This window comes from Grammomys surdaster, unplaced genomic scaffold (assembly GCF_004785775.1).
Source record: "Grammomys surdaster isolate TR1022 unplaced genomic scaffold, NIH_TR_1.0 169, whole genome shotgun sequence".
Lineage (NCBI taxonomy): Eukaryota > Metazoa > Chordata > Mammalia > Rodentia > Muridae > Grammomys > Grammomys surdaster.
Genome location: NW_021604617.1, coordinates 7,373,601 through 7,388,629, shown reverse-complemented (window position 1 = coordinate 7,388,629; position 15,029 = coordinate 7,373,601). Strand labels below are relative to the sequence as shown.

The window sequence follows — 15,029 nt, the reverse complement described above, 5'->3', positions numbered from 1 at the left end:
ATAGCCAGCTCTCAACTTGGCCAGATGGGAGTAGGGCCAGCTCTCCTGCCTAAGGCAAAGGAGAGTACTTACTCTCCCACACTCAGGGAGGGCTCACCAGCAACCACACCACCAGCCTGTCTGGCTTCTCAGCAAACCCCAGGGATTGTTCTATCTTCACATCCTTGTTACTGAGAGTAGATCTGGGCTCCACAATGCCTTTTGTATGTAGTTTCTAGAGCTCTAGAACTGAAATGAGACCTTCAGACTTAGCCCCAGACTGTGGATTTTGGGTCTGCTCAAAATATTAGAAGTGTATCTTCACTGTTTAGGTCTAGCATATGGAAAATGAGGGCTGTGGCGGTGATAGCAGGCTAACTCTACCCAGGGGATTACTTATTCTCATGTCCATTTCGAAGGAGAATTAAGAGAACACAAAGTAGAGTGGTCTGACCCCTGACAGCACATTTACGTCGAAAAGTCACGTCGACATTGTGAATGAGTTTCCAGGCACAGGGCATGCAGATTCCTCAGCTGTCATCCACGCTGGGTGTGGGGGTGCACGCCAGCCAAGGCAGGAAGAGCTTGAGTTGGAGGGTAGCTTGGGCTATATAGCCAGACCAGGTCTCAAAAAACAACAAAAAAGCCAAAACAAAACAAAAAAACCAACAAAAAAACCAATGCCCCTCCCTCGCCAAATGAACCCACAAAAACCCAAAACACATGAAGACACCAAAAGTCAGGCCACTTTTTAGTATTTTTATAAATTTATTAAAAAAGAAAAGCAATTGCAATGACATCAGTGATCACCTGTACTCCCCTACGGGGAAGAGGGGGAGGGGGAAGGGGGGGGGGAGACTGACATAGTTGAGTCCCAAAGAAAAATCAAGACATTATTATCAGGCACCCTGTAGCCAGGAGAGGCTGTGGGTGCAGTGGTCTAGACACTGGCGTGTCCCATTACCAGTGCAATTAAAATATATACATTTACAGTTATCCTGCAGCAGGAAGCAGAGTGCCCAGAGACCAGCAGCCCACTCCTCCACTTACTCTGTATCTTTGAAGCCATCACTACAATCACAAAAACAAACAAGTAAAAAGAACTAATTTAAACAAATAAACAAACAAACAAAAAGAAATCCAAGTCAGCCCCTCAGGCCTCTGTTAGTCCTATGCTGTGCCAGAATTAGAATGACCACAGGGACAGGAGCCAACTGCAACGCAGCCACAAAATGGAAACCCAAGCATCTGCATCAAAGGAAAGAAAACTCAAACCTGCCTTCCTCAAAATGAAACTCAGCAACAATATGAGGTTAGGGTTATGTACAAACTTACAGACACAAATAAATAGCACTCTACAGTTGCTGGCTGAAGCACTACTGTTAAGTCTGAGGAATCCTTGAAGCCCTCTTAGAATCCTCTCTATCTCAAAGGTAGAAATTCCTCATGGTTTTCAGTAACATCTGGAAGCTCATGTGAAGAGCCCAAAGTTTGTAGTGAGTTTACTAAAAAAAGATCAGCCCCCTCTGACCTCTGGAAGCCAGGAGACATGGCAAGATTCCTGGAGTGGAAGGGATGGCTTACTCCATGCTTCTCCAATTAAACTAGTTCCCCATGGTACTTCTTCATAAGGTCTTTCCTGTCTCTAACACAGAGCCAGTCTTTAGACTTGACTAGTCTGTGGAATGACTGCGTTTGACTTTGATTGCAGAGAAGGCAGCCAGTTCTTCTGATGTCTCATCATTGGTCTTTTCTTCAGGCCTCAGCATCTATGGGGCTGGGGCTGGGGCTGGGGCTGGGGCATGTGTGTGTGTGTGTGTGTGTGTGTGTGTGTGTGTGTGTGTGTGTGTGGCTCAGTGGTAGAGTGCTTGTCCAGAAAACATTTCTGAGGCCCAGTTCCTGACCCTGCAGGAATCCTCACAGGCTGTAGCTGGTCCCTACAGCATTGATGCAGTGGGCAAACCTTGCTGCAAGGTCTACAGAGGAAGGAGAAAACAAGTGGAAACTGGCACCAAGGAATCAGCTGCCATGGGAAGAACACTCACCCCCTGGGTCATCACCCAGGCAGGGGTGAAGAACGCGACTCTCCTGCACTCTGCACCCTGGCAGTGCTCCAGTCTGCATCCAGGACAGCTGGCTCAACAGTGCTACTCCAGGCAATAAGGATTCTCTTTTAGTGCACATCAGAAGGTGACAGCGTGACTGTGACTTGGTTTCTTCAGTCTAAGAGCCACGCCTGGTATCCATCCGCTGGAGAAGCATGCTCTACAGCAGCACTCGGGCTGGCAGGGCACTTGCTCTCTAGATTGAAATGCACAGGTCCTTCCATGTGCTACTGGCTGTCATCAGGCCCATGATTAAATAGCCTAGGTCTGCCTCTGTTGAAGGACAACTGGGAGAGTTCTCAACACTTCAGCATACATGTTGTCAAGTTTTGTTCTCTGAACTGTCTCTAAAGTGGCCACAGTATGAACTATGACCTCGATGGCCGTTAACAGAAATGAGCAGACCACAGTCGAAGCTAAAAATGTACCTTTTAGGTCCATCTATCCTTTTATCCTGAGTCCAAAATATCCTTTTTGTACTTTCTTGGCTGAAGTAAAAAAAAAAAAAAATACCAACCTAGCATGTGGGCAGATTCCTGTCAGTACAGGTCAGAAGACTTTAGCTCAGTTTGTTGCTCCAAGTCCTAACAGGAAGCTTCTTTGCTTGGGAACCACCAGAGTGCAAAGTGTCTATGCATCAGGCAGCCCAACATCCCACCAGGGGATGGATGCTGTTGAGACTCCACAGGGAGGCAGGGCCTGTGGCGCCTTGACTGAGGACCAGGTTGAGAAGGCTGCTCTCCCCTATGACAATGGCTGACTGGCTGGCTTTACCACTCAATGTAAGTGCTGTGTTTGTAATGCTGGGCTGGCAAATACCTCTTTTTATCATTCAAATTTGCAAAAAGTCAGTGTCCAACAGTCTGAAACAGGTCCTCAATGAGAGGGTGAGACAAGAGCTGGCCACTTCAGTTCATCAGCTGTCACTGCAGCTGTAATACTGAGCTAAGTAGTTTCTGTCCTGAGAGAGGGCAGAGTGAGACTGTCCAGTGCCCCACTGGAAGTCGGTCCATTTCCAGGAACAGTGGAGAGGACTGTGAGTGATCAGCTCTGCCACCCTCCTGGGGTTAGGAAACTCGGATGATCTGTGTCATGGCTTCTTCTTCAGCTTGGTTTGGATCCTACAGAGAAAGACAGCACAACAGTCCTTTACAGCAGCAACAGGAGTCCCTGGCTCTCACAACTTAAGGGTTTACAATGACATGCTGTCGTTTTGTGCCATTATTTATCATCTTAAAAAATGGAAACCCAATAGCATTCCATTCGACAGATGAGGATGCAGACAAAAAGAGGCCAGCATGGAGACTAAGGAGAGCTTTTAACACCACAGCCTACGGTTGGCAGTTCCTAATCACAGACATGCACAGACGCTAAGAACATAGGGTTGTCAGGATGCTTGCAGTATGGTTCACTAAGAAAGAGGAACCTGCAGACTGCTGTGGTAGATTATAAACACCCTTCACGATCTGATACAGAACTGCCCCTGGCGAGCTGAAGGAGCCCTAAGTATGAAGGAATTCCATGTTGCTGATAGTAAAGTGAGCCAGCAAAAAGAATTCATGAATTCAACCGGCATTGATCATCTGTTCAGAACTGGATTCTACGCTAACCCCCGAAACTACCACAGAACAAAACCTTCTATTTTAATGTAACGTACTCTCCAGTAAAAGAAGCAATGTGGACCAAATAGAGAAAATCTCTTGATGGTTTTTATAAATTACAGGAAAACTCAAGAGTAAAAGAGCTCTATGAGAGATGAGTGCAGGCTAAAGAGCCTCTCGGACCTAAGCCAGGCCTAAGGAAGGAAGGTAAAAGCTGTCTGTGGTGGCTGGCACGCTCCTAGAAACCCAGTACTTGGGAAACTGGGGCAGGAGTACTGCAAAACTGAGGCTAGCCTATGCAGGGAGAAGGGATAGTCACAGAAATGATGGAGAAAGAACATTACAGACTAGACACTGAAAAGACCAGGACCAGGCCGGAAGAACAGACAAATGGGTAAATGGTGAGCAAATAAGAGCAGGTGAATCTCGGTGAAGACACCACACTTACAGGCCACGGTAGTGAATCTAGGTGAAGACACACCACACTTACAGGCCACGGTAGTGAATCTAGGTGAAGACACACACACACTTACAGGCCACGGTCAAGACTTACAGAGGGCGAGAAAGCAAAGGAGGATAAAGTGAGATGTGATGTCTGACAAACACCACCCTGAGATGTGGAAAATGTGACAGCTGGATATATTAATCTAAACCAAGAAAGAGGACTAGGCCAGGCTGGTATCAGTTAGGAGGGTAAATAAACACATTCAAATTATGTTTCAGAGACAGAACCAAAAGAACTTCCGAATCTGAAGCATCTAAACTGTAAGAACTAGATGGTGACAAGCCGCTTGTGTAGGTGACAGAATAGCATCAAGCACTCCATTGTGAACATACAGATTCAGAAACATGTCAGAGATGATTCGTCAAGACTCTACTACCTGGGTCTGAAGTCAGTTGATGGGTCTGTTTGTGCATGAAGCAGGATTTGACCCAAGGCCTCAAATGCCAGTCAAATACTCCACACTACTGAGCTAGCTACACCACTAGCCCTTTATGAGAATGAGTCTCACTAATCAGCTGGTCTTGATTCACCTGTAGCCCAGGCAAGGGCCTCACCTTGTTAGCTTCTTGCCTCAGCTTCTAGAATAAGTGGGACGACTGGACTGCACTTCCAGGGCTGATTGAGCAGTGCAAGTATCGGCCTTAGGCAAGTCACCTAAGGTCTCAAGAACTCATACTCAACTGTAAAAATGGCGATGTACTCCTGCTCTATGGACCCGAGGTCCCAGTCAGTTGAACAACAACAAATAAAGGCTTACTAGAATGCGCGACATAAGAACTGCCACACGATATTAAATGTCACCGACTCCAACAGCACACTAAAAGTAAGCAAAACCTTTCCTTAAAAAAGAAAAAAACGGAGAAAAAGCCCATGGGGTTGAAACTTTCAGTGCTTCTGAAAAGAAAGGAAGTTAAACAACAGACAGCACATGTGGTCCAGAGTATGTTCTCTAAATGAAGGACAGCTGCTGCTGATAGAGAGAAGGCTGCAACACAGAAAGGAAGTAGACAATGTCCTTACCTGCATGTGAGGACTGTCCTTTTCTTTTGGAGAGAAGAAGCGGCCCCCTTCCCCACGCTTCCGTGCCATGGCGTGCCGATGCCGAGACTCATGAAGGTATTTCTAGAGAAGAGAAAGAAGATCCTAACTGTTAGTGAGATCTAGCACTAACCTACTGCAGAGTTTATCGTTAAAAGTTCCAGGCAATGCAATCAGAGTCAAGGGAACAAAGAAAACTGAATGATGGAGAATCAGCATAGTGGCCCTGGCATCTAACCTCTGTTAGAATGTGATGCTGACTGAACTGGAGGGAAAAGCAGTGATCACTATCGCCCTCCTATCACTGATCCTTCCTCTGCTTCAGGAACTGAAAGAGGTTTGGTTGAGCAAATGGCAGCTCAGGAGGAGACCCCATTTTTATGCTATCTATAAGTATGTTAGACTGGGTCACTGGATGCTGGCTAATGTGACCGATGGACTCCTTTAAAATGAGAAGACTGCTTTCTTATTCCCTTGGCTTCTTGGCTACAGAGCCCAACTGCCATTTCAAAGTACAACCAACATACGAGCACTGTAGAAGTCCTGAGGACGTTTTCTCTGGACTTCTGTATCTGTGGGAAAGTCCCTTGCTTTCAAGACACTTTGTCACCAGTCTTACAGTAAACTCTCCTGCATTCCAGTGTTTGGAAAGGACAAAGACAAGGAAACACACATGTGCTTGACGCAGAACTGTGCTGCTTCCTGCTTAGCAACCCCCCAAGGCATACGCACCCTTCTTTCCTTTGGAATTTTCCCTTCTGCCTCTAGCTTCGCCCGTGCTTGTCTCCTTTTAAGGATGCGGTGGTACTGCTTGGCATTCACATACAGGGGCTCTTCTTCCAGCATCTCTGCTCCAGGTAAAGGGATTCTCTGGATAGCAGGCACAGAGCCAGCTCCCGGTACCATCTGCATGAACAGGAGACCAGATCTTATTACTAGCATGAAAACTCTAAATAAAATTGCCCATTCACACCCATACTGCTGTATCTGCAGCATCTAGACTAGCCTGGTAACTGGTAAGACATCAGAATGAATTATGCTTCCCATGGATCTAGACCACTGCTAGTGCCTTAAGGATGGAGTTAGCTTCAAATCCAAAAGTTACCACCATAAACAACTTCACCAGAGAACTTCACAACTTGCAGCTCAAAGACAAGAAAACCCTGTGAAAGCTCCAGTGCCAGGGAACACTTTCCTTACCATGACCATTCCTCCGGAATTGACCACATTCCCTGCCACTGGCAGTGTCACAGTGACAGTCCCTTGTCCACTGCTGGTTGTGTTGGTATTGGCTCCTGTCTGAACGATCTGTGCCCCTGCCAAACTGGCTGCTGGGATGGTGATCATGCCTGAAACAGGGACTGTAACTTTAAGAAAACCAAACATAAAACAAAAACAAAACAAACAGGTACACGAACAGAAAGAAGGGAAAACAGTTAGTCCCTTCCACCTGGCTCCTGTATACCCTCCTGGATAAACTAACCAACACCACGGAAGAAATGAGCGTCTTCTACTGCTTCACTGTGCCCTGCTGAGTAAGTAGTCCATCTAAGTTCATTGTTCAAAGTTTAACAGTCTAGGGCCCAATTCCAAATAAAGTATACTTCTACCCACCACCACAGAATCTGGCTGAGATATCCTTTCTAGACTTAGCTTCCAAAGCATTTAAGTTTACTCTGTGCATGTTTTCCCTGAAGGCAAGTCTAGATTTCTCACAGGAGATCTTGTCTTTACACATCTCTTACTAGGGTGTACTTCTCTAAGACCTGCACTCTCTATGGCGTTCCCATCTTCTTAGCTAGACTGAGGCTGTGAGGTGTTCTCGTGACTCTAAGTAAACACCTATGTGAATAGATGTAGAGGCCACAATGACATGGAAGGAACTCTAGTCACCAAGTAGCATCAAGCTGGTCATATGTCGTGATTGGCAATCACTGCAGATGTGGTGGGAATCCTGTTGTTGTTCAAACATGACATGAACTTATGGACTTCACAATGATTCTGAAGCACTCTCAGGTACTCGAAGGCTAAAACTAATGCCTTGAAAAGGGCCACTGCAATAGCGGCAGCTTACCTTGCTGGAGAATTGTGCCATCAGCATTAACTGGCTGGTAGACAATGGTCTGCCCTTCAGCAGTCTGGGCCACCTGCTGTCCCTGGACAGCAATCTGTTGTTGTGTCTGTAGAAGACAATGACATACTTAACAGACGCCAGAGACCCAAGGAGACTCCATCTTGATAACACTTATCCCATTCACATTCTATGTGAGCCAAGTGGCTCATTGCTCAATTCTTCCACATCAGCTGTACTGATGCCAGTGGAGCTGATAGACTCACCTGTGTCTGGCCAGCAGTGACTGCAGTCTGTGGCTGCTGAATGATGATCTGCTGGGTTTGACCCTGCTGGCCTTGCACCTGCACAGCCTGCCCACCCTGGATCTGGATCTGTCCGGGAGGCACCAACTGTATCTGTGGACGAGAAAACACAAAAAGCCTGGCACCACATTCACACCACTCCTTTGGTTCCTTCTTTGTTTTTGCTTTTTATTTTAAGTATATGGGTATTTTGCCTACATGTATATATGTGCACCATATGTGTGCCTGGTGTCCAAAGGCCAGAAGAGGGAGTTGGTTCCCCTGGAACTAGAGTCACAGATGGCTGTGACCACCAGGTGGTGCTGGAAATCAAATCTGGGTCCTCTAGTAGAAAGTCTAGTGTTCTCAACTGATAAGCCATCTCTCCAGCCTCACTCTTTGGTTTCCGAAAATTAGCTGAATAAATTCCACTAGAGACCAGGAAACAGCAGGAGAAATGTGCCTGTAATTCTACAACTTGGAAGGCAGAGGCAAGATTATCAGGAATTCAAGGCTAGTCTTCGGGACATAAAAGTGTCCCTTTAAGAAATAATTGTTGGTGGCATGGTTAAATATATTTACTTACCTAAACATACTCCAAAATGCTGTTATAAATGAATAAATAAAACAACTTTTAAAATATATTCTTTCTAATGTAACTGTCAAGCTGACGGTAGCCAAGGGAATGCTTTCATTAGGTCCTTGATAGCCAGAGATCAGCTGTCAAGACTCCTGATCCACAGAAATTGAAATGTATAACCATCCATTTGACTGGATATAAAATCCCCATGAGAACAAACACTAGTCTGTTAAAGAGTTTCTAGATTAGATGAACAGAGGTGGCACCCTATGAGTTGGGGTCTTGAAAGGAGACAGCAGAACAGCGGCATCCGTCCCTCTGCCTCCTGCTGCTGCCTGTTCCCTACCATGCTGAACCCACACCCTTAGCTGCGAGTCAGCAGGAAAGAGACTCATACAAACTGCTTCGTGCTGTAAGCCAACAACCTCTGGGATGCGGTGTTCCACAGCAGCAAGAGAGAAGAGGGTCCAATCCCTCACTCTCACTCAGCACTGCTGTTAGTGTTCACTAGCTCTTCCTACCTCTACCCTGCAGGTTTTAGAGCACCAAATCTCACACTACAAACATGGAAAGCAAGAGATCCTGTGAGGTAACCACTTATCTGGAGGATCATTAGAATCTTGACAAGAAGTTTTAATGTTTTTCTTTGAAATCCTGTAGCTTGACAAAACAAAAAGCCGTAACACTTTACTCAAGGAACAACATCCTATTTTCTTGAGCACAGGATATAAACATTTAAAAGAACCGACGGGAACACATTTTAGGAAGGCCCCACAACTCAAAATGTCTGATACTTCATACTCTAGAATATGCCCAACCCAAGCCAGGGTACCTAGCTACCTACTTAAAGGAAGTCTGGCCTCACCCCGCCACAACCTTCCTTCTCACTGGCTTTGCAATCATCTGTCATTGTTTCTTTGACCCTCTGGAGCATTCCTAGATCTAGAAGCCTGAAGGATGTGCCTAGAGCCTCAAGTCCCCAGCACTCTCCAGATGACCGACGGTGGAGGGAGGGAAGGGAAGGCAAGCAGGCCAATGGCCCTGTGTCTTAGAGACCTCCGTAGACCTTTCTGTTGGGCTACACATTGCCCAAGTTTTCTAATGACCTCCGTAGACCTTTCTGTTGGGCTACACATTGCCCAAGTTTTCTTAAGGACTCGAATACTACTTAACTCATAATTAAAACTGTTGGCAGCTGACTAGGTCAGCAAATGCATCTGTTTTCACCTGGAGTGTTTCGCTCCAGGGCTTCAGGTAGCAAGGACCACATTACTGTCTGTGCTCCTGTTATGTATTACGGCACAACAAAGGCAGAAAGACTAAGTATAAAATAAGGGGTAGGACTCAAGGAAAAGCAGCTGGGTTTTGGCTTTTTTTTTTTTTTTTTTTTGCAGCAACTTCTTCAAAATGTCTGCTCTGCAGGCTAGGGAGACAGCTCAGAGGTAAGGCATGTGGTGCACAGCACAGGGTCGGACTGGAACCTTGGCATCCACAGGAATTCATGGCAGGACGATTTACATCTGCAGCCCTGGAGCAGAGGACGGGCATGGGTGGGCCAGACACCGTGGAGTCTCGACTACCCAGTTCATAAAAGTGTCTCAAAAACTAAGGTGAAGATGGACGCCTGGCCTCCACATGTATGTACAAACCTGTACACATATGAATACATACACCATCCACACGCACAGCAGACTTCTACTCTGATGGCCACTCACCTGCTGTAACCCTTGTGTTCCAGACACAGGTACTTGCATGATAGTCTGGCCCTGCCCCCCAGGCACAGCCTGTACCATGATGGGCTGGCCAGTGGATGTAATGAGCTGGCCTCCACTGACTTGCACCATTAATGGCTGCCCCTGGACCTAGAAAGAAATAAAGTAACAATGAAATAGTGTAAGACACAGCAGCTTCACCAAGACAGTCACTGCAACTATCCTGCTGCCTGCAAGAGGAGAGGCAAGGCAGATTTAGGAAAGTCAGTCATCCACCTCCCCACCAGGGTCTCTAGTACTATAGCTGGCCTTGAACTCAGATATTGTGCCTTTGCCTCCAAGTGCAGAGACTAAATCCTGGCCTGAGATAGTGTTTTTAAACTCTAATCAGACCCTCTGCAGTAGCAGTATGTACTTACTGAGCCATCTCTACAGATCCAAGAAAAGTCAGTCTTATGCTCTTCAGATACTTCTGATTATTTTTAAGTACCAAGCTGGCTATTCAAAGGTCAAATGGAACAGAACCTATCTAGAGTCTGGAAAATCCCAATAGATGTAAGGCATTCATCACCAAACACAGGCTGAATCCAAGAAAGCAGCCAAGTTACCAGGACTGTGTGCCCGCTCAGGCTGATCCTCAAGACCCACAGTGGTGAGAGGGGCGGGGGAGTGGTGAGAGGGGCGGGGCTGAGAAGTGACTGGAAAGCAGCCTTAGCTTTATATCCTAGACAAGAAGAGTTCTGAAAGCCCGCTTGGAGCTTCCCTCCAGGGCCTCAAGAAAAAGTGAAATATTTACTTCTAATCTACTCTGAGGGTTCCAGGAATGGCTGCTGCTTAGAGTCTACTACTAAAGACTTGTGAACAGGAAGCTGAGGCAGGAGCAGCGTGGGTTTTAGGACAGAAGGGGCTGCAGCGAGCCCCCCCAACCCCCGTTTCAAAGAAAACAAAGCCAAGATTGGTCAGAAGCATTTTCCAGCCAGTCTGTGATCATTAAGGTAGAGTTTTTCAAACTGCATTGTAAATATCTGCATAGTTGTTTTAATTATCAGAAGCAATGACACCCTGAAATCAGACAGCTATTATTGTGTGTAAATAGAATATTTCCACTTTTCAAGTCGTCCACATCAACAGACACTCTAGAAAGGAAGCGATGCAATGCTCAATCATACCTTGAACCCCAGTGTGAAAACTCAGGAATGCCTTTCAGAGGCCCAGACAGAAGCCGCTGTGGAATAACAAGACAAATCCCAAACTCCTTTGGAGAGAGTGTCTTTGCTTAACAGAACAGACTGGCACATTTGTCCTTGGTCCCAGCAGAAGTCAATTCCAACAGCATCAATCCCCTGTGCAGATGTGTGTCCTAGATGTGTAAGGTATGTAAGGCTCTCCACTACTCTCCATCAGAACCATCAGCCCAACCTCAGGGTTGTCCCTTGAGAAACACATGACTTTGAAGATGTTATGGCTTATTTACTTACATTCTCTCCTCTTTAAGTCTCCATAAATCCCCTTTGCTACACCAAAGCTTTGTGTGCTGTGTTAGGAAATGTTAGCAGGAGCCTGACTGCAGAGTAGGAGACTCGCGAGAAGGCCCATTACTTCCATTTCACTTTAGTGCAATCTCAGCTAAGTAAGCTGACACAGCTGTGTTGTTGTAGCGCACGGGAAGAAGCTCTTGGTGTCAGAGTGGAAGCCAGAAGCTGACCCTGGATGTCATCTTCTATTGCTTGCTACCTTGTTTTGAGACAGTCTCCTGGAGCTCCCTGCCACAGGGACAGCCAGCCAGCCACAGGTTCTGCCTCTTTCTAGCTTCTAATGCTGGGGTTCCAGGACAAACCTACACATTTAAATGACTTCTATGGACCCAAGTTAGGTCCTCACACTTGCATAGCAAATGGGGCACACTGAGCCACTGCCTCAGTCCCCAAAGTTGACACAAATTTAAAAGCACTTAATTTTCAGGTTATGCATCCTCTGCCCCCCCCCCGCCCCTCCCACACTAACATGCTATATACGCATGCGGTAAAGGGTCTGAGAGCCAGGAGCTCATGTGTCTACAACAAACGATCACAAGGACTCATGCATGAGACAACGAGCCACACAGTTAAGAGCATGGTACATTCCCATTCACACAGTGGTTAATGACAATCCCAGACGCCATTTCATGTATTAAAAAGGTGAAGCAAGCAGGAACAGAGAGCTGCTGCTCTCCCTGATACTCGAACTGTGCAGGAAGGTAAAACAAGCTTCTTTTGTTTTAATGTATGTGTAGAATTGGTTGTGTGTCATCATCAAACACTACTAAGTGGCAGGGCTGGGACAGGCTGAGCGAGTCACGTGCTTACAGCAGTGGTTCTTAACGGGTGGGTCGCAACCCTTTGGGGGCCGACAGATCCTCTCACAGGGGCTGCCTAAGATCATCGGAAAACACAATATTTACATTATAATTTGTAACAGTAGCAAAGTTACCTTTATGAAGTAGCAATGAAAATAACGTTACGGTTGTGGGCCACCCTTTGAGGAACTGCATTAAAGGGCTGCAGTATCAGAAAGGTTGAGACCCAGTAACTTACAGGAAAGGATAGTTACCTGTAGGAGAGTCTCAGTAACATTCTCAATAAAGTGAGATGCCAGACGACTCTGGAGGCCCTACTGAGTCAATCCAAGTCAACAGAAGAACAAACTCCGGGAGGGCAGGTATCCAAGTCTTGCCAATTTCTCAAAACCTTTAGTTCTTTAACGAACCCAGAGAAGACCAACGCTGCTACTCGTTTTTTCACAGGAATTTAGGGTATTTAACAAGCATACATAATACTGAAGAGCAGCATTGATTAACTCCAGTTTTTGTTGTTGTTGTTGTTGTTGTTGTTGTTGTTGACTTTTAAAGCATATCAATGCAACCAGTAATCACTTTTTGTTTTGTCCCAAACTCTCATTCCTCCTAGCTTCATATCCCAACTGCTGGATAAGACACATGTATCATCACCGTGTCCTATGCTGCCACTTAGAGATATGCAATCATCTGTACAGAGCTTGTAATGAGACATGAGAGGTATGCGATTCTCAGATAAGCTTTGCTTAGTGCAATGGCTGTTCTGTAGTCAAGTTGCACATTTAGCAAAACTAAAACACAGTGTAGCCGAGTCTCCCCATGTGTGCACTCCCTTCTCCAGTGTAATACAATTCATGAAACTCTGACCCATGCTGGATTGGGAGCTGAGGACTGAGTAAGATCTGAAGCCACCTGTAAAACTGATTCCTGTTGCTTGCTTCCCAGTCTTTCTAAAGCAATATACTTAGTGTGCACTTCTGAGAAGACAGACACAGCAATCACTACATGTCTTGGCATGGGACACTGGAATACTGGCCTCAGAGACAGGTTAGCAGCACAAAAGGCATGCGACTTTGCCAATCAATTTGAGATCTGAACACAAACAGCAGCAGACAGGCAGCGTTCATGCAGCGCTCACAGAGAATCAGAGAGGGCACCACTACCTGGAGGGTCTGGACTTGCTGGCCTGAGGCGGATGCCACCTGGGCCTCAGTCTGCAGCTGGACAGCAGTGACACCACCCTGCTGCTGAGAACAGGAAGAGGAAGAGCTTGAAATGTATCAGGATGGAAATGTGCAGCCGAAGACAGCAGATCGCTGAGGGAGATGGAAGGGTGCCTCACCCCACACAGGAACTTTCAAAGTGTGGACTCCTATAGTCAAGCTGTCATGCTGCAAGAGCTGTCCTTAGAGTAGACCTCACAACAGATTTTTATGACGTAAAATACAAAGATTTATAATGCAGTCCTCCCGAGGAATTTTTCCCTTCTGCTAGACATATATGTTAAGGATCTCTTTATCTCCTTAGGGTCACAAGAACAAAACCACCAGGTTTTAAAGCCTTGAAACTACAATGACGAGTTTCTGGGGCTTTAATGCGTCACTATGAAGGAACTAGCCATGGCGACTGATCCAGATGCCAGGTCAGGATGCTACTGCTTTTACATCCCCAAATGAAGATTATTTCTATCCAACTGACTGCTTAGAGGCCATGTTTTCAGAAAGTCCACCTTATTTCCTGGGGAGTCCTCACAGAAGAGGGACCCACCAACAAGGCTCTGCCCATAGTTGGAAGGCCCCTCCAGGGCCCATTCTCTAAGGCCCTTAGGAAGATGCCGGTGATACAGCAGAGTGTGGACAGGAATCCACCATGCTCAGCCCATCTCCCCTCTTAAGTGGCTTGGAACTCAACCATCACTACTCCCTTCACCCTCCCTGCTATTCTGTACTAGCGAATCTCTGCTCTCGGGAGAAAGAACACTGAGGACAACCGTCTTGGCTTATAATCAAATCGAAACAATATCTTTCCCTCCAAAGTCCAGGAGTGGGGGCAGGGAGAGATTCACTAACATAAACCCAGGTAAAAGCATCAAAAAATGGTATCTGTGCATTAATTCAGACATCTGACCAACTTTACTGTGGAAGGCGGCAGTGGCAAGGCTCTTTTTCAATATGTACTTATCCACAGAGTAGCGACCAAGTATTATTCTAGTATTAAACCACAACTGTTCAGAATTAACTCTGAACAGACTGGTTGGAATCTGACAATTGTCTGCTGTGGCCACATTCTTACTTTATCACAAGTTAGCATAAACAAGGGAAATAAGCAGAGAAAAGCAGGGTAGGTATCATTTCAATGAGCTAACAGAGAGTAATCTACTTTTAGAGTGATTCTCATGAAGAACAAGTACCAGGTGGCAACAGACTGATTCACAGCGCATGAGACAGGAGCTATGAAGTCATGAGATGAGAACTTCCTAAGGTCTGACTGGGTCTGAGTCCTTCCACAGAAGAACTATCAACAGTCCCGATGCTCCATCACTCTGTGGTACTGTGAGGGCCAAAGCACACCTGCTCCCATACCTGCTGCTGAATCTGGCCGGCCTGCACCACGATCTGCTCTGTGGAACTATTGCTGTTTGTCGTATACTGCTCCATGGTCCGGCCACGTTAAGAGTCCTGAAGCTTCACTCTACAGATCCCAGGCAGCTTCCAGGTAGGGACTCCTATTAAAAAGCGAAGGAAAAAACCTAAAATGAGTCAATCAGTAAAGGCTCTCTTATGATACTTACTATACATACATACATGCACACATACATACAT

At 46.2% G+C, this 15,029-nt stretch overlaps 1 protein-coding gene across 7 annotated transcripts in view; it reads right to left on the bottom strand.

The window, feature by feature from the left end:
• Positions 1-727: 727 nt before the first annotated feature.
• Positions 728-15,029, bottom strand: part of Nfya (nuclear transcription factor Y subunit alpha) — a 23,136-nt gene continuing 8,834 nt past the window's right edge. For 3 of the 7 annotated variants that reach the window (XM_028766753.1, XM_028766755.1, XM_028766754.1), the window contains exons 2-10: positions 14,790-14,932; positions 13,368-13,454; positions 9,879-10,025; positions 7,566-7,697; positions 7,303-7,408; positions 6,429-6,595; positions 5,961-6,134; positions 5,211-5,312; positions 728-3,205 (exon numbers count right to left, since the gene is read on the bottom strand). In XM_028766753.1, the coding sequence (XP_028622586.1) occupies positions 3,152-3,205; positions 5,211-5,312; positions 5,961-6,134; positions 6,429-6,595; positions 7,303-7,408; positions 7,566-7,697; positions 9,879-10,025; positions 13,368-13,454; positions 14,790-14,864 (1,044 nt within the window). In that variant the 5' untranslated portion in view covers positions 14,865-14,932 and the 3' untranslated portion in view covers positions 728-3,151. The remainder of the gene's footprint in view (positions 3,206-5,210; positions 5,313-5,960; positions 6,135-6,428; positions 6,596-7,302; positions 7,409-7,565; positions 7,698-9,878; positions 10,026-13,367; positions 13,455-14,789; positions 14,933-15,029) is intronic. The other 4 variants (XM_028766757.1, XM_028766756.1, XM_028766758.1 and 1 more) reach the window with 4 other exon arrangements.